Source organism: Nicotiana attenuata, chromosome 5 (assembly GCF_001879085.1).
Source record: "Nicotiana attenuata strain UT chromosome 5, NIATTr2, whole genome shotgun sequence".
In the NCBI taxonomy this organism is placed as follows: Eukaryota; Viridiplantae; Streptophyta; class Magnoliopsida; order Solanales; family Solanaceae; genus Nicotiana; species Nicotiana attenuata.
In genome coordinates, this window is record NC_031993.1 from 7,750,975 (window position 1) to 7,776,933 (window position 25,959).

General features: G+C 37.8%; 1 protein-coding gene across 2 annotated transcripts; it reads right to left on the reverse strand.

The window, feature by feature from the left end:
- Positions 898-3,297, reverse strand: LOC109225246 (histone H3.3). Of its 2 annotated transcripts, none has more exons than XM_019389846.1 (5): positions 3,193-3,297; positions 1,814-1,885; positions 1,648-1,724; positions 1,471-1,561; positions 898-1,341 (listed from the first exon to the last, which is right to left on the reverse strand). In XM_019389846.1, exons 2-5 carry the CDS (start codon positions 1,883-1,885, stop codon positions 1,171-1,173), a joined length of 411 nt encoding a protein of 136 aa, XP_019245391.1. In that variant the 5' UTR covers positions 3,193-3,297; the 3' UTR covers positions 898-1,170. The 2 variants fall into 2 exon arrangements, with proteins under 2 accessions (XP_019245391.1, XP_019245392.1); XM_019389847.1 differs by lacking the exon at positions 3,193-3,297 and adding an exon at positions 2,461-2,621.

Below are 25,959 nucleotides of genomic sequence, written 5' to 3' on the forward strand. Positions count from 1 at the left end.
GCAAACATTCTGAACTCTTTCATTTAATAAATGCTTTCACTGGTTGGATTAATATCAGACTAAGATTAAATAAGTTCTGTTATTATCCCCAATAACTACTGATTAGCGGTGGCAAAATGGTTAAAATAAAAATGTTAACCACTCATATTATCCAGTAAAATATGGGTTGGATAATAAACTTTTAAAAAATATGTCATATATGGATAAAGAACCATATTATCCGTTTAGAAAATGGGTAACCAATAGATAACTAATGGGTTTAACTTTTACATTTGTAAAGCCTCAAGTTAAAGGTTCCTCAGGTAGACTAGAAATTCTCCCAAAAGTGATCATATTCAAGAAGCCATGGATAATATGATTACCCATATCCATGTTATCCGCCGGTTAACCTGTTTTTTATCCGTATTAAATATGGATCGGATCGAATAATTTATCCATTTTTGACCCGTCCCATGTCTGACCTGACCCACCCGTTTGCCACCCCTACTGACAAACATAAGCCTTAAGCTTTCAAGATACAATTGTTGCATGCGGTTTTCTGAAACACAGCAGGTTTCAGTACTGAAAGTACTAACATATTGAAATTGTATTAGTATCAGAATATGCTGTGGACAAAGGTGATCTGCGTGATAGAGGCTTCGAGATTAGTGGCAATGCAGTGAGTTAACCAGATCCTAAATGAAGGATACATACATTTTCTAATGTGATACCTTCCTAACCAAAGTACAGATTTAATTCAATAAGATGTAGCATCAGATGCAAATATCTCAAAATAGTGAGTTAGTGATTACTACAACAGATGCACCAGAAAACCTAGTCCACACTTTCAATACCCAAATCCAGGCCATCCCATTTAACTGGGACAAATACATCCTATGTTTACTAGGAGCACAGTAGTATAATATATTATCACAATCACTTGAACTAACCATTAGAAGAAAACGCTGACCAATGTTCGACACCAGTGGTGTGACAACAAAACATTAGAGATCCAAACAAAATATCATGTTTTTCCCTTCTCCAAAACAAAACACCAACAAATTACAGCACACCGCCAGCCACCAACAAATTCAAAGCAACAAGCCCTACTACTAGATTTAGTTACTGTCTTTACGTCTTACAAAGAAAAGAAAGACAAGGACCAACAATGCTACTAGCTAGTAGATCAAATTAAGCACGCTCGCCCCTGATTCGTCTAGCAAGCTGAATGTCCTTAGGCATAATTGTCACACGCTTGGCGTGAATGGCACAAAGGTTAGTGTCCTCAAAGAGACCCACCAAATAGGCCTCAGCAGCTTCCTGCAGAGCCAGCACCGCATGACTCTGGAAACGCAGATCAGTCTGAATAGCAGAAGAAATACAAAAAAGAATGATCAATCACCAGAAAACAACATAGGCTACACATCTTCCTTACCATAACAGTATCAAATTCAGAACCAATAAACCAAATAATTGATCCACAAAATCTACCTTAAAGTCCTGGGCAATTTCACGAACAAGCCTCTGGAACGGAAGCTTCCTGATCAAGAGCTCAGTACTCTTCTGGTACTTACGGATTTCACTGCAAACATATAATGCTAATTAAGCTGCAATTTACACTGATAAACCCCAAGGACAACCAGAAGTAATCTAAGAAAATGCACTTACCGAAGAGCAACAGTACCAGGGCGGTATCTATGTGGCTTCTTCACACCACCAGTGGTAGGAGCAGACTTACGAGCAGCCTAATACACATAAGATACAAAATTAAAAACTAATACATACGGAAAAAACATTTTAGTGAAGACCAAGAATAAACTAGAAGGAAATAGACCTTGGTAGCAAGTTGCTTCCTTGGAGCCTTTCCTCCTGTAGACTTACGAGCAGTTTGCTTGGTACGAGCCATCTGAAAACCATAGTCAAACAATTATTTATTTTAATCCAGACATGAGGAAGACTTAATTTTAAAATTAAAAAAGAAAGGCACCCAGAATTTCACAAGATTAAATACAAGGTGGTGAAAGCTAAATGAAAGATTTTAACTTTCAACTTACACCACAGGAAGTTGATGATTAAACAGAGACAACCCCCAAAATGAGCAAATTGAAGAACATAAGATTGATTCATGCAATATACTCACTATGACTAAAAAAGAATGACATGGCAATAGCTATTTGGAGGGAAATATATAATTTTACAATGATTTTTCCCAAATGTGTTCAGAACAATAGAAATCCATGTTCAATTTATCACCAAAATAAAGTGTTGTCTCACACTAGCATTCTCTTATGAGCACAAAGACTTGAGAAAGACTCTATTTTGCACTAATACATGAAAAGCATACCAAGAATCTCGCAAAATAAAGAGAAGTACTTCAAACTTGCACTAAACAAGAAGGGGGAAAATCCATAGCAATTGAAATTGGGGTTAACCTGTCAATCAACTCTAGGCTTAGCTTCTAATGAAAAACTAAAGCCCTACCTTATAGAATTAAATTCTGCTGTTTTGCAATAACTTGGCTTTTTTCTTCACTTCAGCTTTGAGATGATTTTTGAAGTGCGTGATAGAGATAGATGCTTCCGTAAGTTTACTTTTTTCAGGAAAGCCAAATTCTTTTAGTCTTCCAGGGGGATCAAGACACACATACTGTACAAATCCGAAGAACATTACATCACTCTATACTATATACTGCCTATGTACCCAAAAGAATGACATCATAATAGCTACTTGGAGCAAAACATCATTTTCTCCTATGATTTTTCCAAATGTTCCAAATAACATGAGTGTCAAAAAGAGCTGACTAGTCCTAATATTTTAGGAAATTCAAAAAAAGAAAACCAAAGGAAAACACATTCAAATTTGCTACAAGATAAACAGTGTTGAATCCTAGCCAAGCACTCTCTTTCTGACGAAAAGGGAGCAATCTCTTTCCTTTTTTAAAATCACTAAATAAGAACAGCAAACTCCGAAACTATTATAGGAACCAAAGTAGAAGAGTTAAATCCCTAAAATATTATAGAAATCAAACATTCCGTAAAAACCCTAACTTTATGCAGCTACAGCTACAATTCTAAGTTATCATATATAGGCAGAAACCCTAACCCTAAAATTTCCACAGAGAAAAATAACGAAAATATAACCGATCAATTTCTTCATATATATCATATATACAAGAGAAATTCAAAAATATAAGTAGGAAAACAGCTGACTAACCTCTTATGAAATCTTCTTCTTTTTCTTCTTCTTGTCTCTTTTTGTTTTGTAAAATGAAAAAGTTCTCAAAGAGTGGAGGTTAAGGATTATATATATAATAACGTGTTGTGGAGGGTATCGTGTTATCAAAATTGTATATCTGACGGTTCAGAATGATTATCCCTGTGCTTTTCTAATCCATTATCTACGGTTATTAAATGCGTTAGTTGTGTTTTCTAAAAATGATTGGACGGTTATTATTCGAACTTGAAGTTCGTGCCGGATTGAGAGGCCTCGATGCTGTATTCTGATTGGCTGAAATTATCTAGTTTTGTTTAATTAGAAGTAGTAATATGTTTGCTTTGACGGATTAATAGGAACTTTGAATACGTTAAGGTCTTAATCTTTAATTTTATTACAATTACAATAAAGTAAGTAATAAACTATCACTCCCTGGTTGTTCCATTTTATGTGTTGTTAGATTCATATTGGACAGCTATTTTAACAAAAACGTATAATTTAAAATTTATTGTTTTAAAAATATAATAACAATTATAAAGTTATAAAAGCATGTTAGTATTAGGGTTAAAACTAAAAAAAAGTTAAATTATTTTTAAATATAAAAATAAAAGTATTTTTTTAAACCAATAAAAAAGAAAAGAATACCACATCAATGAAACATATACAACTAGAATCAGTATATTGCCATAACAATAACTACATCATCATACCGAACAATTTTAAATTGGCTATACAAATCTATACTTATTGGAACAACAGTGTTACCTAGTTGTTTTGGATTAGTTATTAGCTTTCATGATTATCCTTAGATTAGATATAGATTTAGAGTTATCCTTTTAGTTCATACTTATCATTCAGTTAGTTAGCTTTAGATAGTGTTTTGAATTGAATAAGTCTCCTAATTCAAGGAGTACTCTTAGAAAGACTTGTATTTAAACTGAGCTTGGCATTCAATACACATACAGTTTTCCATCATATTCTTGAGTGTTTATATGGTATCCGAGCCTATACAACTCTAACGAGCACGATCCGATATTTTTTTCTTCTTCTTCTTTCCAATGACGAAAGATGGAAACACTACCAGAATTGTCAATGCCGACAACACTAGCGGCACCACAACCATCATCCAATTAAACCCTGCTTCCCAACTACCTATCAAACTTAGTGGCAGTCACAATTTTGCCACTTGGAAAGCTCAATTCTCCATGCTTATGCACGGCCATGATCTCTATGATCACCTTGATGGGTCTACCCTGATTCCCACACCGACCACTACTTTTGGCATCAATACAACTCCTAATCCTGCTTATACACTTTGGTTCCGTCAGGATCAACTCATCCAGAACGCTCTTATGGCGTCTGTTGACCCTACCATTGCTTCCACAGTTGCTGCTGCCAACACATCCAAACATGCTTGGGACTCCTTGCACACTGCTTATGCAAACAAGTCCCAGACTCGGATCTTCAGCCTTCGTGACCAACTTGCACGAATCACAAAAGACAAGTTTCTTTATTGTAATTCTTGTCTGTCTAATAAAGCCCATCGGCATCCGTTTCACACATTAACTCTGGAAAGCTCTATACCTCTTCAAATTATTTTCAATGATTTATGGTGACCCTCTCCTGTGTTATCTATTGATAAAAAATTATATTATTGTATTTTTGTTGATCAATACACAAGATACACTTGGCTCTACACACTTAAAAATAAATCTGAAGTCAGAGACATTTCTCAAAAATTCCATCCCTTGATAGAAAATATTTCGATACCAAAATTCTATCGCTCTATACTGATAGTGGAGGAGAGTATAAAAGTCTTGACCCTTATCTCTCGCTTCACGGTATCGAACACCTTTCCACTCCACCCTATACACCTCAAAGAGTTGCTCTTGCTGAGCGCATGCATCGTCACATTATTGAAACTGCACGAACACTCTTACATGAGGCGTCTCTCCCATCACCTTTTTGGTCCTTTGCCTGTCACCATGCGGTCTATCTAATTAACAGACTCCCTACCACACTTTTAAATAATAATTCTCCTTTTGAAAAATTATTTGGTAGAACACCTGATTATGCTTCTCTAAGAATTTTTGGGTGTTTATGTTATCCATGGCTTAAACCATACTCTAAAAACCTTGAACCAAAATCCACCCCATGTGTTTATCTCGGTTTTTCATTGTCCCATCACTGCCACCAATGCTTTGATCCAATCTCATCAAAAATTTATTTATCCCGTGATGTGCATTTTGTTGAAAATAACTTTCCTTTCAAAACTTTGTTCTCTAATATTACAATTCAAAAAAGGCACCTGGAATGGACAACTAGTGCATTTTCTAATACACCCAATCTCACCCCCAATGTTTCTAATATTTTAGACCCCCCCCCCCCCACATTGAAATACCAACTCCAGTGGCAGAACCCCAAACCAAAATGACATCTGCTTCCCCAGACCAAATTGACCCACCACTACCATCCTCCATTTCCGGCATGCCAGTGGCAGAAGCAAATTCGGACTCTTCCAAGACTTCAACTCCATGTAATCCTCTCTCTCCTTCTTCTTCTATAATTCCCATTGCCCAGGAGTCTCTTTGCCCATGCCCATCTTCTCCGATACCTTCGACCACTGTCCGCCAACCACCAAACCCCAACACACCTATAAATTCACCATCTTCTACATCTAAACCTTCACAAATCTCTCCCCCACTTCGAGTGTATCACCGCAGAACACCCCAATCCAAACCTATGGCACCTCCTCCTACTGTCTCTGTTCGAACCAGCGGCACCACCAGTCGAACCCATACTTTCCCGCTGCCCTTCCCCTCCCAATCGTATTATCACCCGTTCACAGAATAACATTCAAAAACCTAAGAAAATTTTTGACTACCTTGCTCATTTAGAAACCTCACTTGTACCACATACCTTCAAACAAGCCGAGAAACACCCTGAGTGGAGAAAAGCTATGAAATTAGAATTTGATGCTTTGCTGAATAACCGTACTTGGGAACTAGTTCCAAATGATCCTTCTAAAAATGTTGTTTCATGTAAGTGGCTTTTCAGGATTAAGAGGAAAGCAGATGGTTTGGTTGATCGCTACAAAGCGAGACTAGTTGCAAAAGGATTTACTCAGAGGCCGGGTATTGATTTTCACTCGACTTTCAGTCCGGTAGTCAAACCCACCACTGTCCGAATCATTCTTGCTGCTGCTCTTCGATTTCAGTGGCCCCTTCGTCAGCTTGACGTCAACAATGCATTCCTTCAAGGTGATCTTGAAGAGGAGGTTTACATGATGCAACCTCCGGGGTTTACTTGTGCCAACAACCCGACTCATATCTTGAAGTTGCGCAAGGCAATTTATGGCCTGAAGCAAGCACCTCGGGCTTGGTACAATGCACTCAAAGGACATCTTTTGTACATGGGATTTGTCAAGACTGAATCGGACCACTCTCTATTCGTTAGGATCAGCAACGCTGGTTTCATGTTCATTCTGGTATATATTGACGACATCATCGTCACCGGCAACAATCTTATCACTGTGAATGAGGTTATAGCTTCCCTTGCTTCTCGCTTCTCAATTAAAGATTTGGGAAACCTTCATTACTTTCTTGGCGTTGAGGTGATTCGCAGTTTAGATGACATTAGTCTATCTCAAGCAAATTATATCAATGAAATTCTAAGTGTAGAATTGATGTCTGATTGTAAAAGTGCTAAAACACCAATGAGTAACTCCGACTTACTCAAACTCAATGATGGGGCTGACCTTACAGATGCAACTCGCTATCGCCGAGTCCTAGGCAGACTTCAATATCTGTCCTTTACAAGGCTAGACATTTCCTATGCGGTCAATAAACTGTCCCAATTTATGCAATCACCATCAGACCTACATTGGAAAGCTGTGAAACGTGTTCTCAGGTATCTTCGTGGTACAATCCAGTTTGGCCTCCGTGTATCCCCAAATTGTGATTTTAATCTGCACATGTATTCTGATGCCGACTGGGCTGGAGATCTCACTGACAGATCCTCCACATCTGGCTATATTCTGTTTCTTGATCGTAACCCCATCAGTTGGTCTTCAAAAAAGCAGAAAATTGCCGCTCGCTCATCAACTGAAGCAGAATATAGAGCTATTGCCAACGCTCTTGCTGAACTGTTATGGGTGAAAAACCTATTGCTTGAGATGAAGCTTCCTATCAAAGATACTCCCACAATCTACTGTGACAACATTGGTGTCACTTACCTAAGCGAGAATCCAGGCCTTCATAGTCGCATGAAGCATGTTGAGGTGGACTTTCACTTTGTGCGCAACCATGTTCAACAGAAGGGGGTTCAAGTTGTTCATGTTCATTCTACTGACCAACTAGCTGATACGCTCGCCAAGCCACTTGCCAAACCAGCCTTTGATCGAAATTTGTTCAAGTTAGGCTTAGTTACACATCGCATAACTTGAGGGGGGCGTATTGGAACAACAGTTGTACCTAGTTGTTTTGGATTAGTTATTAGCTTTCATGCTTATCCTTAGATTATATATTGATTTAGAGTTATCCTTTTAGTTCATACTTATCATTCAGTTAGTTAGCTTTAGATAGTGTTTTGATTTGAATAAGTCTCCTAATTCAAGGAGTACTCTTAGGAAGACTTGTATTTAAACTGAGCTTGACATTCAATACACATACAATTTTCCATCATATTCTTGAGTGTTTATAATATTGACCATATTTTTATGAATCGCGGTATGACACATTTCAAAAGCTGAAAAGTCATTGTGATACTCTTGTATTTCTTGTATTTCTTTTTTTTTTTGGAATCCCAGGAAAACCCGCAGCCGCTACAGCTTCTGCCACAGCTTCTGCCCTTCGGGTGAGCACTCTACGCGCACTGGGTAAATCCCCCACTGTGTAATAGCCTGCAAACCACTGTGTATTTCTTGTATTTCTTGCTCAGCCGAAAAAGATAACAATTTTGTCTAATATGGTGTACTAGTTGTTCAGACTTCGTGTTGAGCACACGTTCAAACCCAACTTCTTTTGTTAAAGGGTGATGCTAAGAGTCCGAAACTTAAATGACAAGTTTTTTGGACTCAAAATACGTTTTTACAGTTTTAAAAAAAAAGTTATTTTTCTACCTAAAACGCGGTATTACACTGCGTTTTACTTTAACGGAATTTTAGCCGTTAAAGTAAAGCGCAGTATAATACTGCGTTTTACATAAAGCGCAGTATTATACTGCATTTTACTTCTTTTTTGATCCCACCAATAAGTGTTCTGCGGTTAACTGACATAACAATAATTTAAATATATAAAGCGCGGTATTATACTGCGTTTTACATAAAAAAATTCTGCACCCCGAGCTAGGACTGCCTTATTTAAAGGCGTTAGGATTTTATGAAAATCCATTCAAAACTTTCCTTCAAACTTCCGTTCATACTTTTCTTCTTGTTATCAAGCATTTTTTATAATGTCTGAAGAGCCAAAAATAAGGGTTTCATTATATTGGGGGGTGAGGTTGTAATGGAGAATAATTCTGTGAGGTGTAGTTCACCTCTACAGTGTCATGTTAAATTGCCGCTTACAATGGAGTACGATAAATTGGTATCGGTGTTACGTAAGAAAATGAGTGTGAGGAAACGTTCGGTGAACCTTAAAGTAACCGGTAGATTTTCGTATTCTGTGACTCCGCAGGGGTTTGCTTATTATTCTGAGTATAACATCGAAGATGATGAAACTCTTAGAGATTTTTTGTGGATTCCGGATGAATACAGGGAATTTATTGTAATAAAATTGTTGGAAATGTACGTCAAGGTTGAAGACGTTCCCAATAATGAGGGTGTGCATAGTAGGGATAACACCCAGTCATCGGGTGATTATTCTGGAGCAGATTTTGCCGGATAGATTCCTGATGAAAGAGTTTGCCTTGATTTAAACTTATCACCACCGGCGAATGAGCAGCGAGGAAATAATTTTTCGACTTTATATAATCCACAAGACGACTGGTAAACTTTAATTTTTCTACGCTTTAGCGATGTTTATTTTATGCTTGAATAGGATTTGTATTAACACTCATATTTTTCATAGGGGGTTACCGTCCGGATATGAATTTTATAAGTTATGACCCCGCTCCTAGTTGGAATATGCGTAATTCTGGCGTGTTGGACCACGGTGGTCCATCCGGGAGTCATCACCAATAAGAAAATGTCCATCATGGAACGTTAATACAGTACGACTTGTAAGTGAAGTGATATAGCTATATGTCAAGTATTTATCAAGTTGAGTAGCTTATCATTTTGTTCTTTTTGTGTAGTGAAAACGAGCAACTTGATGTTCCTGACCTCACACAGTTGCCCATAGACGACGTATTGACTCGCGATTTGGCAGATGCGCAGAGTCGGGATGATGATAGTGATTATGACAACAATGCCAATGAGTCTGGAGATGACACACCCTTCCCTGATGAGGGTGATGAGGAGGAGGAAGTGAATGTCGAACCTGCGCTGACAAGGGAGCATGCTCCTCCACCTCCCGTTAGACCAAGAGTGTACGAGTCCCATGTGCCGTTTCATGAGCGGAATATTCCCTACCTTGATAATTTGCCAAGTATGTTGGATGTGGATGCCCTCACAAGGGATCTTGACGAAGTTCGGTCAGCAATGTGGGATGAGTCTAGACCAACGGTGCTGGCAAATGGCATGTATTTTCCCGATAAAGCTCGCCTAATCAGGGCTGTAAAAATCTACAACGTAAGAGAGTGTCGTGAGATGACGGTAAGGGAGTCAACTCCGAAGGTATACAAGGTTGTATGCCGTAGAGACTTTATGGGTTGTAACTAGATGTTGCGTGCGAGCAAGAAGAAATTAGGGTTGTTGAAAGTGGGTAATATATTAGCACCCACAGATGTGAAATGGACACATTCAATAAGAATCACTTCAACTTGGATGTAGACTTGATTTCTCTTGTCTTGATTCCATACTTGGAAATGTCCATTAGGTACAAGATCAAAGAGTGTATTGCAGCCGTCCACCAGAAATATGGGTGTACTATAACCAAAAGAAAGGCATATCTCGGGCGCAAACGTGCATTTGAAATTATTTATGGTGACTGGGATAAGTCATATTCATCTCTACCCAAGTACATGGCCGCACTGAAACACTTTAACCCCAGGACTGTTGTTGAATGGAGGCATGAGCGGAGTCCAGGAATACCGGAATATATATTCAGCTACGTGTTCTGGGCATTTAAACCAGCAATTGATGGTTTTGTGCATTGTCGTTCGCTAATTTCCATAGATGGTACTCATGTCTATGGAAAGTATGATATTAAGCTGTTGATCGTCGTTGCAGTAGATGCCAATGGACAAATATTTCCACTAGCATTGCCATTTGTGCCAATGAAAGCGAAGAGACGTGGACGCTATTTTTGAACCACTTGAAGCAGCACGTTGTCAAACAACGTTCAGGTATTTGTCTAATATCTGATCGGAATGGTAGTATTTTAAGTTCTGTACGGCATTTGCCAGAATGGCAGGAACCCTATGCATACCACCGTTACCGTATGAGGCACCTGAAGGCCAATTTCCAGAAGAAATATCCCAACAAGGACTTGCATGATTTAATGTGGATGGCTGCAACTGAGCACCAGCAGTGCGAATTCAGGAGGCGCATGAAAGCGATCCGGCAGTTAGACGAAAGAGCCTATAATTGGCTGATGGGACATGAGCTTCACAAGTGGACATTGCATGCTAATGGTGGCAGACGATGGGGATCCCTGACTACAAATGTGTCGGAGTCATTCAACGGCTTATTGAAGTCTGCACGTGGATTGCTGTCACTGCCATGGTCCGGATGACATTCAAACAGATGGCGGAGAGGTTTGTTGAAAGGCACAGAGCTTCATCGGAATTGATGGACAGGGGTGTTGCATTTATGCCAGTACCGATGAGAAGATTTGTGAAATACAGGAGGCGAGCACATTGGCATTCATATTTACAGTATGATCAAGACCGGGGTATTTTTGAAGTTCGCACCGCTATCCGCGGACACTGGGGGAATAATCTATAAACCGTGAATGAAGCCAGCAGGTTGTGTTCATGTGGGAAATGGACCATCTACCACAAGCCGTACGCACATGCTATGAAGTGCTTTCAACAAGTTGGTTTAGGGGCAATCAACTATGTTGATAGGCAATATAGTGTTGTTATATACGTAAACACATATAGTGGGCAGTTGCAGCCATTGGGTGCTGAGCATCATTGGCCGCCGAAACCATTTAAAATGTTGTGTAACAAGGACTATTTGCGCAAGCTGCAAGTGCAAAAGAGAACGCGTATACGGAACCAAATGGATGTTGGTGATACCGTTTATGCGCGTAAATATGGCATATGCTCGCAAACAGGACACGACCGTCGTAAATGTCCTTCAGCTGGTTTGGGTGGCAGTGGTAATCTAGCTCCTAGTGCAAGTTCGTCTAATGTACCCAACTATCAAGGATACACCTAGTGTTTTGTTTTCGTAATATTTTTTGTAATAAGTGTCTGTACTTGTTTATGTTGCAAGATGTATCAAACAAAATTATGTTTCCACAACCTTGTTACATCTTATTATCTAACATGACCTTTTGAGTTGGGACGATGATATGATAGTTCCAACATTCAACTTATTGGTGTTAGTAAAGAAGACCAATATGAAGATTGAAATTTCATAACATAATACTTCAAGAGAAAAAAGCACAACAACCATAACTAAAGCAACATACATGAAAATAAAAGATAATAAAAGAATAAATCAAGACAAACACATCCTAGTACCAAGTAAAAAACGGATTAGTACAAACAGGATATTCGTCTCCCTTCGCGGTTAAATACTACATTTTGTGCGGTTGAGTACTACGTTTTGTGTGTTGTCTTGTCGGTCTGAAAAGCTGACCGACTGCGGAAAAGCTGTTTTATTCCAGAAAAAGTTAATATGTATAGCGCGGTTGAATACTGCGTTTTGTATGTTGTCATGTCGGTATGAAAAGCTGACCGTCTGCGGAAAAGCTATTTCGTTTCAGAAAAAGTTAATATGTATAGCGCGGTTGAATACTGCATTTTGTGTGTTGTCTTGTCGGTCTGAAAAGCTGAACGTCTGCGGAAAAGTCATTTCGTTTCAGAAAAAGTTAATATGTATAGCGCGGTTGAATACTGCGTTTTGTGTGTTGTCTTGTCGGTCTGAAAAGCTGACCGTCTGCGGAAAAGTTATTTCTATTGTTATAAACGTCAATACCACACAAGAGGGGGGGTGATTTGTGTGGTACCTAATTTTCGCGTTAGAAGAACCTGGTTCTTCTAAGTGTTCTAACTACAGCAGTTTGCGGAATAATAAATGCTGAAAGAAAAGTGCACAGAGATTTTTTACGTGGAAAACACCTGGCTCAAAAGGTGAAAAAACCACGACCTACTACTCAGTAGGATTTTCCCAAACTCCACTAAAATCACTGAGCCAAAAACTGCATTTACAAAACTCTTTGTAAACCTAAGGATTAACTCTAATCCCAGTGTAGCACACAGCCTCAACTGTTGCGACACTTTCAAGTTAACTCTAACTTGAATACTCAATATACCTATTACAATTTCTTCTATGAAAGCTGAAAGGTACAATATGAAAACCTACTACAATTGAACTAGACTTAGAATAAACACAATGATGAAACTGGTTCTTCTATCTTAGTTCATGTAGCTTCAGACGTGCACACTTGTATCTTGCATATGTTGCTTGCAAATCAGACTTGATCTTTTTTGCTCTCAAATATGCTTAACTTCTGCTTATGTGNACCTCCTCGCCGTCCCCCACGACCCCGTGGGGCACCCCTGCCTCGTGGGACAGCCCTGTCTCGTGGGGCAGCCCTGGATCGTGCCCGTCCCCTCGGGCGTGCGACAGGCCTACCCCGATGGTGGTGCTCTGGAGCCGCATCCTCAGCAGCGTGATCTAACCTCTCGTCCTCTCTGGCTCGCTGCAGTGTCCGGAGAGCCAGCTCTACCACCTGCCGGCCATACTCAGTGACTGCAGGATTGTCGGCATGCTGCTGCATTTGCAGTCCCAACCGGTAGAATAAATGATGACCAATAGCCTGCACAATATTTAAAATATTAATTGCAGAACGTTATATCACAGTTATAAGTATGGGTTCCAAAAAAAAACATACCAGTGCCTCGTGCCTCCGGCGTATGGTCTGTAATGACCGCCAGCTTGATGAACGGGGTTCCCGATCATCAGTCGGGTGCGACGACGGTGCCAGGATGTATAAATCTCAACAGTCGCCGCCTGGATCTGTGAAGGTGGGGGCGGAATCAGGTCCTCTCGCTGCTCCCAAGTATGGACCTGTGCCTCTAGGCATGCTACAAATGCGTCGTCCGCCCTCGAATGATCATCCCGCTGATAATGTGTAGCCTCCCATGTAGGCTCCCTCGGTATAGTCTGCGGACGGTCAAACTGGCGAAGTATCCGCTCTGTGGCATGATGCTCCACAATATCGAGGCACATCAGCGGGACGGAAGTGCTCCAAATCAGTCGGCCGGCCGAGCAATAATCGGGCAGGCCAGCTATCAAGTCGTCGTTGTATGGCGTCCAGATGAACTATCAAATAATAACATAAAAGTGAGTATGTGCAACACAAGTGAATTTATAACAAGTAAGTTTAGGTACATATTTACCTGTGCGGCCTCCAGCATATCCAACACATCCCTGACAAGGGGGAGGTTATGATGAGCATCAATGGCTCGGTAGTTTCCACGCCGGAGAACCTACCTCCTAGCTAGAGGGAGAAACGGAGGTGCTACATCCGGAGGTAATGGTGGTAGAGGTGGCTGCAACGGCAGGAACCGCTCCCAAGCCCAAACCTAACATACAAGGTCACGTAAAATTTAAGAGTCATTTTGACTATATAGAATGAACAGAGTATTCGAATATGTTGTCACCTGTAGAAGCGGCAGAAAACCACATACGTCGCTCTGGGTGCCCATGCTAGCCCGGCACATACTCCTGTACAGGTAAGCGAGAACAGCAGCACCCCAGCTGTACTGGGGTAACTTATCTAGCTGCTGAAGATGATGTAGAAATCGCATACCCACTAGATTTCCCGAAGTGTTCGGGAACAAGACACCCCAAAAAGAAGGAGCAATGCCAACCTCGTGTACCGGCGAATATGTAGATCATCTGTCTTGCTGGTGATGTCGGGGTGAAATGCCTCCAAATGCTATCTAATAGCTATCACAGAAATGCGACTGCCCCCTGAAGCTGCAGCTTCACCCTGTGGCCTGAAACCAGTAAAAGGCTGCAGCAAGTCCAAATACTGGGCACGCGTCATATATCTCATATACCGAGGCAGTGCAATGGCCAGTCCATCAGCAGGCAGCCCATATAAAACCTGAACATCCTGAAGCGTGATGGTGGCCTCGCCAATGGGCAGGTGGAAAGTGTGCGTCTCCGGTCGCCACCGCTCTATCAACGCCGTGATCAGAGACCAGTCGAGCCGCAGCCGCCCAATCTCAAAAATCCTATGGAAGCCCGTATCACGCAGGCGCTGGACTACGCGGGGATGGAAAGCTCTCTCACGCATACAGTCCCACACGTCGTCTACTCTCCTGGCGCGGAGAGTCTGCTCCACTAGCTCTCCCTCCCATACGTAGGCGGACCTATGATCGCCCTGTAACAGTAATATCTCATCCGAGAAAGGTCCAGGATGCACAGGCGACACGTCCATGTCGTCTACTGTAAATTAAACGATATTAATTGTGTGTTTGTGTTATAAATTAAATATTTAATTATTTAATTGGACAGAGTATATAATTATGGGTTACAAGCTCGATATTTGAGGCCCAGTAGCACCAAGCTATCCTGAATTCTTATGTGTGTCAATTTCAATATTTTTAGAATTTTATTTGTGTTATAATAATTAATATTTAATTATTTAATTGGACTGAGTAAATATCTGCGGGTTCCAGGCTCAATATTTGAGGCCCAGTAGCACCAAGCTATCCTGAATTCTTATGTGTGTCAATTCCAATATTTTTAGAATTTTATTTGTGTTATAATAATTAATATTTAATTATTTAATTGGACAGAGTATATATCTATGGGTTCCAGGCTCGATATTTGAGGCCCAGTAGCACCAAGCTATCCTGAATTCTTATGTGTGTCAATTTCAATATTTTTAGAATTTTGACAGCATATATTAATTTGTTAGTTTTGTGTGTTTGTTTTATAAATTAAATAATTAATTTTTGTAAAGTGTAATTGGATAGAGTTTGTAGTTAGTAGATACTTAAACTATAGAGATTCTACGCTAAAAGGCTCTATATTTTACTACGCTAAAAGGCTCTATATTTTACTACGCTAAAAGGATAATTTACTACGCTATAAGGGCACTATTCTTTAAGCAAATAAATAATCTAAACTAAATAAAAACAACAAACATATTTTAATAACATAAAATTCATGAAATTACATATAAAACAGTAAAAGAATTTATGAACATTTTTATTAACAAGAAAAATTATTTCTCAACTTCTAACTATTTTTTTAAACACTAATAATTTAATCCGGATAAAAATAACATACAAATATAATCGCAAACAAAACACAAAACAACGTGGAAACACATTCAAGACAACTAATGTGCATTATTAGACGAGTTTCGACATAAACTAAATCGGAATACCTCGATTTATGTTTTTAGAAAAGTCGGAAAATTAAAATTTTGAGCCCGAAACGAGGGAACCACAACAATCGAAGTCTTGGGTTGTATGCGGGACCTACAATCTTCACTTTTTGTGTGACGGGTGGGTCCACTCGAATTTTATTTTATTTTTTAGAATCGGGGGGGGGGGGGGGGACCGCTGTTAAAATTTTTTAATGGTGGGGAGATGAACCAGTTCTATCGTGGGGAAGAAAGGGGAGGTTTTAAATTTAAGGTGTAAAACGCAGTATAATACTGCGCTTTATGTAAAACGCAGTGCTTTACTTTAACGACTAAAATTCTGTTAAAGTAAAACGCAGTATAATACTGCGTTTTAGGTAGAAAAGTAACTTTTTTTTTAAAACTATAGAAACGTGTTTTGAGTCCAAAAACTTGCCATTTAAGTTTCGGACCTGTGATGCTAAACGGCCCAACTGTTGTGACCCAACTTTGGCCATACGCGTGAAAAGACATCAAAGAAGCCCTAACTAATTAGCTTACATTTTTCTCTCCAAAAGACAAAATTAAAGCCCAAGCCTTGAAGTATGCGAAAATTAAATATAGCCAGCTGAAGAGTCTTTTGCATTATATTTGTATTTCCGTTGTATTTATGTGTATTTTATACAAATTATACGATTTAGTGTTTTATTGTATTTTCTTCCTTTCTTAAAAACAAATACGGTATACGATTTTCTATACTTCCTCCTTATCAAACCAAGTCAAGTGGACACTTTCTCCTTATCTAAAAATGGATTCAAACCAAGAAAATTTGGCGGTGCAACAAAATATGAATCCAAATGAACATAACACAAATACAACAACCATGAATATCAACCAAGATAATAGCTTTGATCGAGTTAGGGACGAGTTGTACAGATCTTTAGGGATGACATCGGCCGATAGTTTGTTGAATGAATACGAATGGGTCAATGTTGATTCTCACGGCAGTTTCAACAATGTCGTGCACTTAGATGGTGATGATGATGAAGAACACGATGGAGAATATCACGAAGAAGCTAACGATGATGAGGAGCAGATTTTAGGAAATGAGTTAGAGTTATGTGGTGTTGATCAGGAAATGGAGAATGAATTCACTAAAGATGATGTAGTTGTAGGTCCAATCTCTAGAATGCGATTTAGAGATAAAGATTCTTTGTTTGCTTTCTACAAAGAACATGCACGACTGAAAGGATTCTCCGTCATCAAAAGAAATTCTAACAAGAAGGGTGGTGACACTGCCAGGTACATAACTTACTGTTGTGATAGGGCTAGGATTCGCAAAACCAAGTTTACCACCAAGAGTAACAATTGTAAAGCTAGGCTCGCTGCTGTTTTGGATGATCCTGGTTGTTGGCGCGTCTCTAAGGTCGTTCACGATCACAATCATGATTTGCTCCCATCTATAGCGCGCATGATGGCTGGACATAGGTCCGTTTGTGATTCTTTGAAGAGGGATCTTGTAGCTCACGATTGATCTGCCATTAGACCCTCCAAGAATATTAGACTTGCTGAGGTTAAACGTGGTGGACCGCAAAATTTGGGTTGCACTCCAAAGGATTGTAGAAATTATATTTTGAAGAGTAGGAATTTTGAAATGCAAGAAGGGAACGCATAGTCGCTGCTCAACTTTTTTCGTGAAATGCAGGTAAAGGATAGGGAGTTTTTCTATTCAATAGACGTTGATAATATTGGTAGGCTGTAAAATGTGGTATGGGTGCATTCACACTGTAAGGCAGTGTATGAGCAATTCCATGATGCGATATGCTTTGATACGACGTACCTTGTGAATCGATATAATATGCCATGTGCTACATTTGTTGGCATCAATCACCATAGACAGTCCATCTTACTGGGATGTGCTCTCATGTCTCATGAAGATATCGATAGTTATTAATTGGTTTTTAGAAATTGGCTTGAGGCCATGGGAAATGTTCATCCAGATGTGATCATAACTAATCAGTGTCAGAGCATTAAGGTAGCCATTGCTGAGTGATGCCAAATACAATACATAGGTATTGTATTTGGCATATATTTTCAAAGTTGCCTCTTTACTTAAGTGGTATTCGTCATTCTAAAATTGCACATGGAGAATTTAAATCCATGGTCCTTGATAGCATTACTGTTGAAGTTTTTGAGAGAAAATGGATAGAATATATTGCAATGTATAATTTGCATACAAGGAATTGGTTCTACAAGCTTTACTCCGAGAAGGAAAAATGGGTGCATGCGTATCTTGATGTGTATTTTTGGGCTGGTATTCTATCTACGCAAAGAAGCGAGGGGATGCATGCGTTCTTTGATGGATATATTACCCGTCAAAGCTGTCACGACCCAAACCGATGGGCTGCGACGGGCACCCGGTACCTTGCTCAACTGAGTACCAACATATCATATCTTTTCTTGTCATACTATCATAGATAACTGATCCAGAAGGCTGCCATGAGATAAGTAGAATACAACATGTGATACCAACTAATACATAAGACATACTGGCCTATAAGACCAAAATAACCACTCGTATACTGAACATAGGCCGACAAGGCCATACAATCTTTTACGTACATGACATCTGTCTACAAGCCTCTAAGAATACATAACTTTTTTAAAGGTCGGGACAGAGTACCGCCATATCAAACAATACACGTCTAAATCATACTAACCAAACAAGCAACTCCGAAGCAAATGGAGCGCACCAACATCTTCCGCCGAGCTGATAGCCTACTTGGAGGGCTCTCGACCTGTCTATCGGGACCTGCGGGCATGAAATGCAACGTCCCCAGGCAAAAGAGACGTCAGTACGAAGGATGTACCGAGTATGGAAGGCACATAAGTAAACAGATATGGGAGAAACATGAAGTACATGACTCAACCTGTAAGTCCGGATAACTTTGTAAATCATGAAATACTTATAGTGTCATGCATATGCGTATGAACGTCATGTCGTGCATAGGTACATGTTTCATAACATCATCAGGCCTCTGAGGGCATCCCATCATATCATCTCGGCCACTGGGGCAAAATCATCAACGTATACCAGCTGATCAGGTGGTGGTGCGTATATAACGTCGTAACCTTTTCCCATATCCCATATACATATAATATACATATGTACGCGTATATAACGCCATCTGGTCATGAGTCAATGTACATGTATGAATGCATGAAATGCAAAAAAATACGTCAATAAGATTTTCTCGAAATGCCATAGAAATCAATATGCATTTCAGATAAACTTTATCAAATACGTATTTTTCTGAGACCCATGAACAGAAGATATAATAATAATTCACATGGGGAATCAAGAATATAGACACCCCTAGTATTTATATGAATAGAGTCACTTATGAAAGTTGCGTATTTTGCTCGTTTCATTTATAGTATTTGGATCATGCCAAAAAGAAAGAAGGGATAGTCTTAACATACCCGGAGTAGGGAAAAATCCGTATGATATTCTTGGAAAAGGTTGTACCGTACTCCTTTAGAACCGCAAAATTTTACGTCGCTACGCTTCTAACAATTCTCGTTGGAATTGTTTGATTGCAAGAAGTTTGGTTGAAATCTTGTAAGAATTGCTTACTATAACGTGCATGGGCAATTGAAAAATGAGTTTGATCTTTGATGACTGTGGCAGAACCATCTTTGTTCTTAACTTCTTATCATTGACGTAAAAATTTCCATCCGTATGAGCAACAATGAAAGCCCCATCACTGTTAGGCATAAGATGTCTTGATACAAGATATCACATTTTTGAATTCTTGAAATCTCACTTAATAAAAGTGGAGATGAGATTCATGTCTTTTAGACATAATGATTCACTTTTTCTTAAGATGGTATATAATTGACATTAAAAGATTTTGTCAAATCCTCAAACCTTGCCACCTATATATTTTAACTTAAGAGTCATACATAGGGAATTGGGGGCGTTGCCACGTTGATTTTTTTATAAGTCTTATTCAAAAAATTATCCACTTATTCCTTAATTACATGATTAATTTTCCACCAAAAATTTACAATTAACCAAATATCCACATAATTGAGAATTATCTCAAATTACTTAAAATACTACTTACTTCTATCACACTTTATACACCTTACTATCATGGCCATGTGGTACCTTGTATGGTACTAGTCCATAAAACCGAGTATTTTAGCTCGGGCCGTATTTTATCTCAAAATGTCAAACTTCGACAAAATTCATTTTCTTCGATTTGCTTACCCTCTCACCTTCACGAATTTACTCATCACTTGTTTGAAATAGCATGATGTTTATTATCTCAAAATAATCTCATTTTCGAACTTACGTCAATTAACTTATGACGAAATTTTAACGTTCGAAAATGCGGGATGTAACATATCATTTCCGAGCTTTCATTAATTTATATATGGCGCACTTTCACATACGAAAACATAGGGTGTAACAAAAGCACTCTTAGGATGTTTGTTCACCACTATGAGTTAGCTATAAGAGCTAAGCATGAGAAAGAGTTTTGAAAGCAAAATACAGGTACAAGAACTTTTAAATTGTGTGTGAGTTAATGTTCAAGTGGGAGGAGCAGGCAAGACACATTTCAAAAGCTGAAAAGTCATTGTGATACGCTTGAATTTCTTGCTCAGCCGAAAAAGAACAAAAAAAGAAAAAATCGTAACAATTTTGTCTAATATGGTGTACTAGTTGTTCATACTTGGTGTTGACCACACGTTCAAACCCAACTTCTTTTGTTAAACTCCTCAATCCTCATTCCTCATCCCTCAAATGAGGTCTTAGGATATGGGTTCACGTGAACTCATACTCATCTTCCTAAATTATATGTAGTAATATTATATTTTTCTAAAATTATTTAAATTTATGTATGTGCACTCATGTTTAAAAACTCTTATGTTTCAATCATTATTGGGTGCATCCCTACGAGTGAAATTGACGGTTCTAGTCCAACTCTAGACGTCTTGTTTTCGACAAGGAATATATATATACATACATGTAAAAATCACAAAACTTTTAAAAGGAATATAATTTTGAACATATAATTTCAAAAGTGTAATGAGTTCATGGTAAGAAATTAAATTTAAACACGTCAAATGTAAATTCTAAATTCATCCATTTCTGGATCAAGTGCGGATGATACAATAGTTAAAATCAAATAGTTTAAATTTTACGTAATGACGATTTAAAAAATATTTTTACAATTAGATATTTATTACGTAATTACAAATAGATCGATATTATTATATTGTTGCTATAGAAATTATCATTGATCGCATAAAAAAGGATTTGCATTATAGTAACATTGTTAATGTTATAACTACTATTTCATAAACTATTTCCTTTTGGTTTTTGTTTGACTAGCCTATATACTATTAACAAAGAAGATGACATAAAATCTTCAAGAGCATGAAGTAGCAATAATAAGTAAATAAAGCAAACTAATCATCAAACTTGTTCACTTCCCATTCGTCAATAAAAGGACTTGACTATAAATTGCCACTACAACAAAAATGGTCTTTACCGACAATAGATTTTAGCTTCAGCGGCAATAAAAATTGCCACTAAAATTTTTACCGGCAATTAATTATTTGCCGTTGTATCCAGCGTCGCTAAAGGTTTTAGCGCCAATTCTGTCGAGTGCTGGTAAAGACACCAATTATTGCCGCTAAAAGTTATTTACTTTTAGTGGCCATATTTACTGGCAATTACAATGGCCACAAAAACTCCTTAAGAAATATGCTAGATCATATATTAGCAGCCTTTATTATTGCCGGCAAAAATCCATTAATTACTGGTAAAAGTTACCTCTTTTAAGGGTAATTGTAATAGCTACTAAAACTACTCCTAAAATCGCTTTTTTGGTCTTCTATAGTTGACAAAGATTCATTTTTCTCGCAATCCTAATGCCAAGAAATTTTTGCATATTTTTCATTCAAGTTGATCCAAACATTATCTATATGATAATACCTTAAAAAGATTTAAATAAATATATACAAAAGCTTTTAATGGAACAATCTAGTATCCATTCTAAAAAGCGCTATTTATTTCATGAAATCCAAAACGAACAAAAACGACTTCTAATACATAATGTCAAAATGTCAACAACATAAGAGAATATACCACTTGAATCCAATGTGATTTCAAGTCTAACAAGTATCTCTTCAACTCTTGATCATAATGAATGTCTTCCATAAGAAATTCCAGCATGAACATCCATTTGTGCACCAAAATGATAAGATAACCAACTCACAACTCGACTTTTTTACAGCTCTGAACCAACCTACCTTTGAGGAGCTGCACCGCTAAAATTATACCCCAAAAACTCTCAACCAGGTGTCAGCATGCACCAAGCATGTTTGAAACTCAGTTCCAAAAACATCCATAGCCTTGACGAAAGCAACATCCATGATTCATTTATAAGGTACAGATGTAGTGAATTCCACTTTAAAAGAAGGCAGCCACCAACAAATCTTTGAACCTTTACATAATAAAAAGAAAACTCCTCTTAGTAACTCAAAGCACATTAAATTTGTATAAACTAATATCCATTTAACTAAACAGGACGATGGAACTTTAAATTGAGAAATCTAAACATATGGCTTCTATACATGAAAAAATCTACTTGAAGAAGAAGAATACAATTGTAAATTTAGGAATAATATACATGTAGACTCAAATTTTAAGCGCGCTGTCAATGAGTCTATGATGTATAGGAAGAACTGATCCCTTTGTGTATGGCCAATTACAGAAGATTGACATACTGAATCAAATATGAAACTATGTAATTAATTTCTCTACTTTAGAGTTCCAAGTCATGTGTGAACTAGGGGAAAACAATTAAGTTAAAAAAATAGAAGTTTCTAATACTTGCGGATGGTCCAATTCTAGAGGTAGTGGCCATCACAAATACAGAGATACGTAGATAAATTTAAGTGTTTTCTTCTCTTTCTTGTTTCCAAACAACCCACATAAGCTTAACCTTAGCAAATTGTGTATTTCGCTATTTGAGAACATCAACTTTATTAAGATGCCAGAGGAAAATGTTCTTAGTTCAATATATTATGTAAATTTGTATAAAAATAATAATAAATTTGGTTTATTAGTAGGAAAAGAACTTTGTTTAAATTATAGAATGATCAGATGTTGGGAAGAGTTTATTTAAAAGTTTGAAACATATAGAGTGAGCTCAAATTAGGGATCTAACCACTATCAATGGGTTCAATAAAATTTATTGCTTTCGACTCGAACCATGCATGTGTGTATATACACATAAATAAAATAAAAATAGCCTACAATAATAGATTCAAACTGCTCCAACATCATCTTGAACTTAAAATGGTACACAATATGTATTGTCAAATTAAAAAGTGATAACATACTAAAGGAAAACAAGTACATATTTACTCGATAAATGACAATGGATATTAAAGAACAAAAACACATAATGTATTAATTGATTATGAGAGTATGCTAATAGTAGTATTCCCAAATGATAATGCTAAAAGCCCATCCTTTCATGTCAATGCTGAAAATTTATTTTAGAGAACATATATATGACGCTAACACGAGAGCAGAAAAAGGAACTTACAGGTACAAATAATCTAGCTGAAGAACACTCTAAGACAGCTATGCAGAATTCTTCAAAGTCCATCCTTCTATATTGAAGTCCATATCAAGCAGTAATTCAATATGAGAAATTGCATTTCTGAATTGTTTGCGTGAAGAGGTTAGGAAATAGAAGAATAAAAAATGAACTGTTAAGGAGACTATTCAAGGTTTTCATACAACACTATAAGATACCCGGGTCAATTTTCTCTGCCTTATTGGCAGTTTCTATAAGCTCAAGATTATTAGAACTAAAAGTAAATGATAAAATGTATCTATATATGCAGGTTCTGCACATTGCCAATCAGCAGATTGATGAAAAACTAGAATCGACTTAATTCAAAATCTAACAGTTGATGCTGCTGATAACATATATATTAGAAAGCTTATAATGTTGATAGAATCTATATACAAAAATCACAGAAGTTTTGAACGACATACCTTTTCTATTATGCAGGAAGGATAAAACATAACATCCAAGGTTGAGACCTAAGGGTCATTAAATCAAATTTATATACATTAGCGAATGTTTAAAAATCACAGCATCAAAAAGACAATTCCAGCAACAAGATGATAAAATCTCAAAGTATTAAACAGATGAAATAAACAATTTCAGATTTTTATAGAGGAAATGGAATTTTCCCTAATATGCCACAAGTAATATACCATATAGCCTTCAATGACACTACCAATTTAACAAATGATTCATAGATGAGGAGTCTTGTAACCGTAATGTGACGGAAAAAAATAAATGCATAGGTGTATCACTCTAACTTCATCCTAAATATGCAATACCTAATGATCAGCTTAATGAGTTATCATATTTATCATAAAATTTTATATACCCATAATATGATAAGAAAAGATAATCAAAATTATTCTACTGAAGGAGCATCTATAAAAATCCATGTAAGAGCATAACCACTTCAAAAATTGTACAGTGAATTTTAGCCAGAGACAAACAACAAAATTAGTTTAAATAGCTTAAACCTATTTCAAACCTAAGATCGACAGATAGAAAATAAAAAATGATAATATTATCATTGTCGGGACAGGATACATCCGATTTTATCAACAGTTCCAATAAATAATATACACACTGTCACACCTCCTTTACACCCCGTAAGAGAGTATAAGAAAGGGAGTTATTTTCAACTTGAAGTGACAATCGGGACGGGATTTTTATTAAGATCTCAGAGTCGCCATTTGGGAGATTAATGGTGTCCCAAGTCACCGGTTGAATCCCGAACCGAGGAAGTTATGACTCTGTTAACAGTCCGCGAACCAGAAATCCGAGTAAGAAATTCTGTTAACCCGGAAGAAGGTGTTAGGCATTCGCGGGTTCCGTGGTTCTAGCACGGTCGCTCAATGTCATATTTGGCTTATTTGTTTGAGTTTAGTACATGTTTTAATCTATGTGCTTTTAACTTTGAATCGCTTTATTATTATTATTGCAACGTCGTGAAAATGTATCTCGAACCACGTCACACCAGTGTACCCGTGGCTTTCAATCCATTTTGACTCCGTTGAGATTTGGATTTGGGTCGCATAAATGCGCACCCACTTTAGGAAGGTAAATTATTTAAATCGCGTGCCTAAAGAGACTATCGCGTTATTATTTGGGGAAGGCCGTGAAATTCGCTAAACGACACATCCCGAAGTCTAGGCATTTTTCACAATAAGCGCTTGTCGAGGGTCCCGCAATTTGTTTGTTTTGCTTAGCGAGGATCGTCTCATTTATTATTTTTTGGAGACAAACCTAATGCAATTATGACTCTTATTTTTATTCCGTCTCTAAGATGAAGGGAAAGTCCTATTCAGTTAGGGCTATGAATTTCGAACTCAAGTTCAAACAACCAGAGATAGGTAAAGAGAAAATGGGCCTTGAGCCCAGATTGCAAACGGGCACATTGTGAACTTAAAATTTTCAGGGCCACAGTCATCAGGCCCACAAGTGGTCATTGTTTCGTCAAGGCAGACCTGAGCTTCATCAATATACCCAGGCCCAAATGAAAACAGGCGGCCCAGTGGAAGTAGAGGGCAATTCAGGCAGCCATGATGCCAAAGTCTAGGATCGAATCCCAGCAGAAACAATCACAATTTAGTATAAGAAATTACAGAAGCGGAAATAAGTACAGAGGAATATTAATCTACACGGGCTCTTTAATTAAGCTGCTACAAAAGAGTCTTTACTTTGAACTAATTTAATCAATTAGCTGACTTTTAGATATCTAAGATATGCTAATTAACGTTATCTACACACATGATGATATTAATAGTTTTAAGTTTCTGCTCTTACAATATATTGTGCTGACTAGCAAGGAGATTTTATTCGTTTTCACCGTATGAAGCTCCAAATTTTAAGGGTTGCCATTTGCTCAAGTCCTGGCTGTTCCACATGCAACAATATCAAATAAAAACCAGGCACAGATTAAGTTCACATTCACCAAATGATAGCTTAAGCTTTATTTAATGTCT

Bases quoted from the DNA above. Each gene is read 5' to 3' on its own strand.
- LOC109225246 (XM_019389846.1), bottom strand. From the start codon at position 1,885: ATGGCTCGTACCAAGCAAACTGCTCGTAAGTCTACAGGAGGAAAGGCT. The intron at 1,725-1,813 runs GTCTATTTCCTT...TATGTGTATTAG, and splicing joins GGAAGCAACTTGCTACCAAG to GCTGCTCGTAAGTCTGCTCC. The intron at 1,562-1,647 runs GTAAGTGCATTT...ATATGTTTGCAG, and splicing joins CCTGGTACTGTTGCTCTTCG to TGAAATCCGTAAGTACCAGA.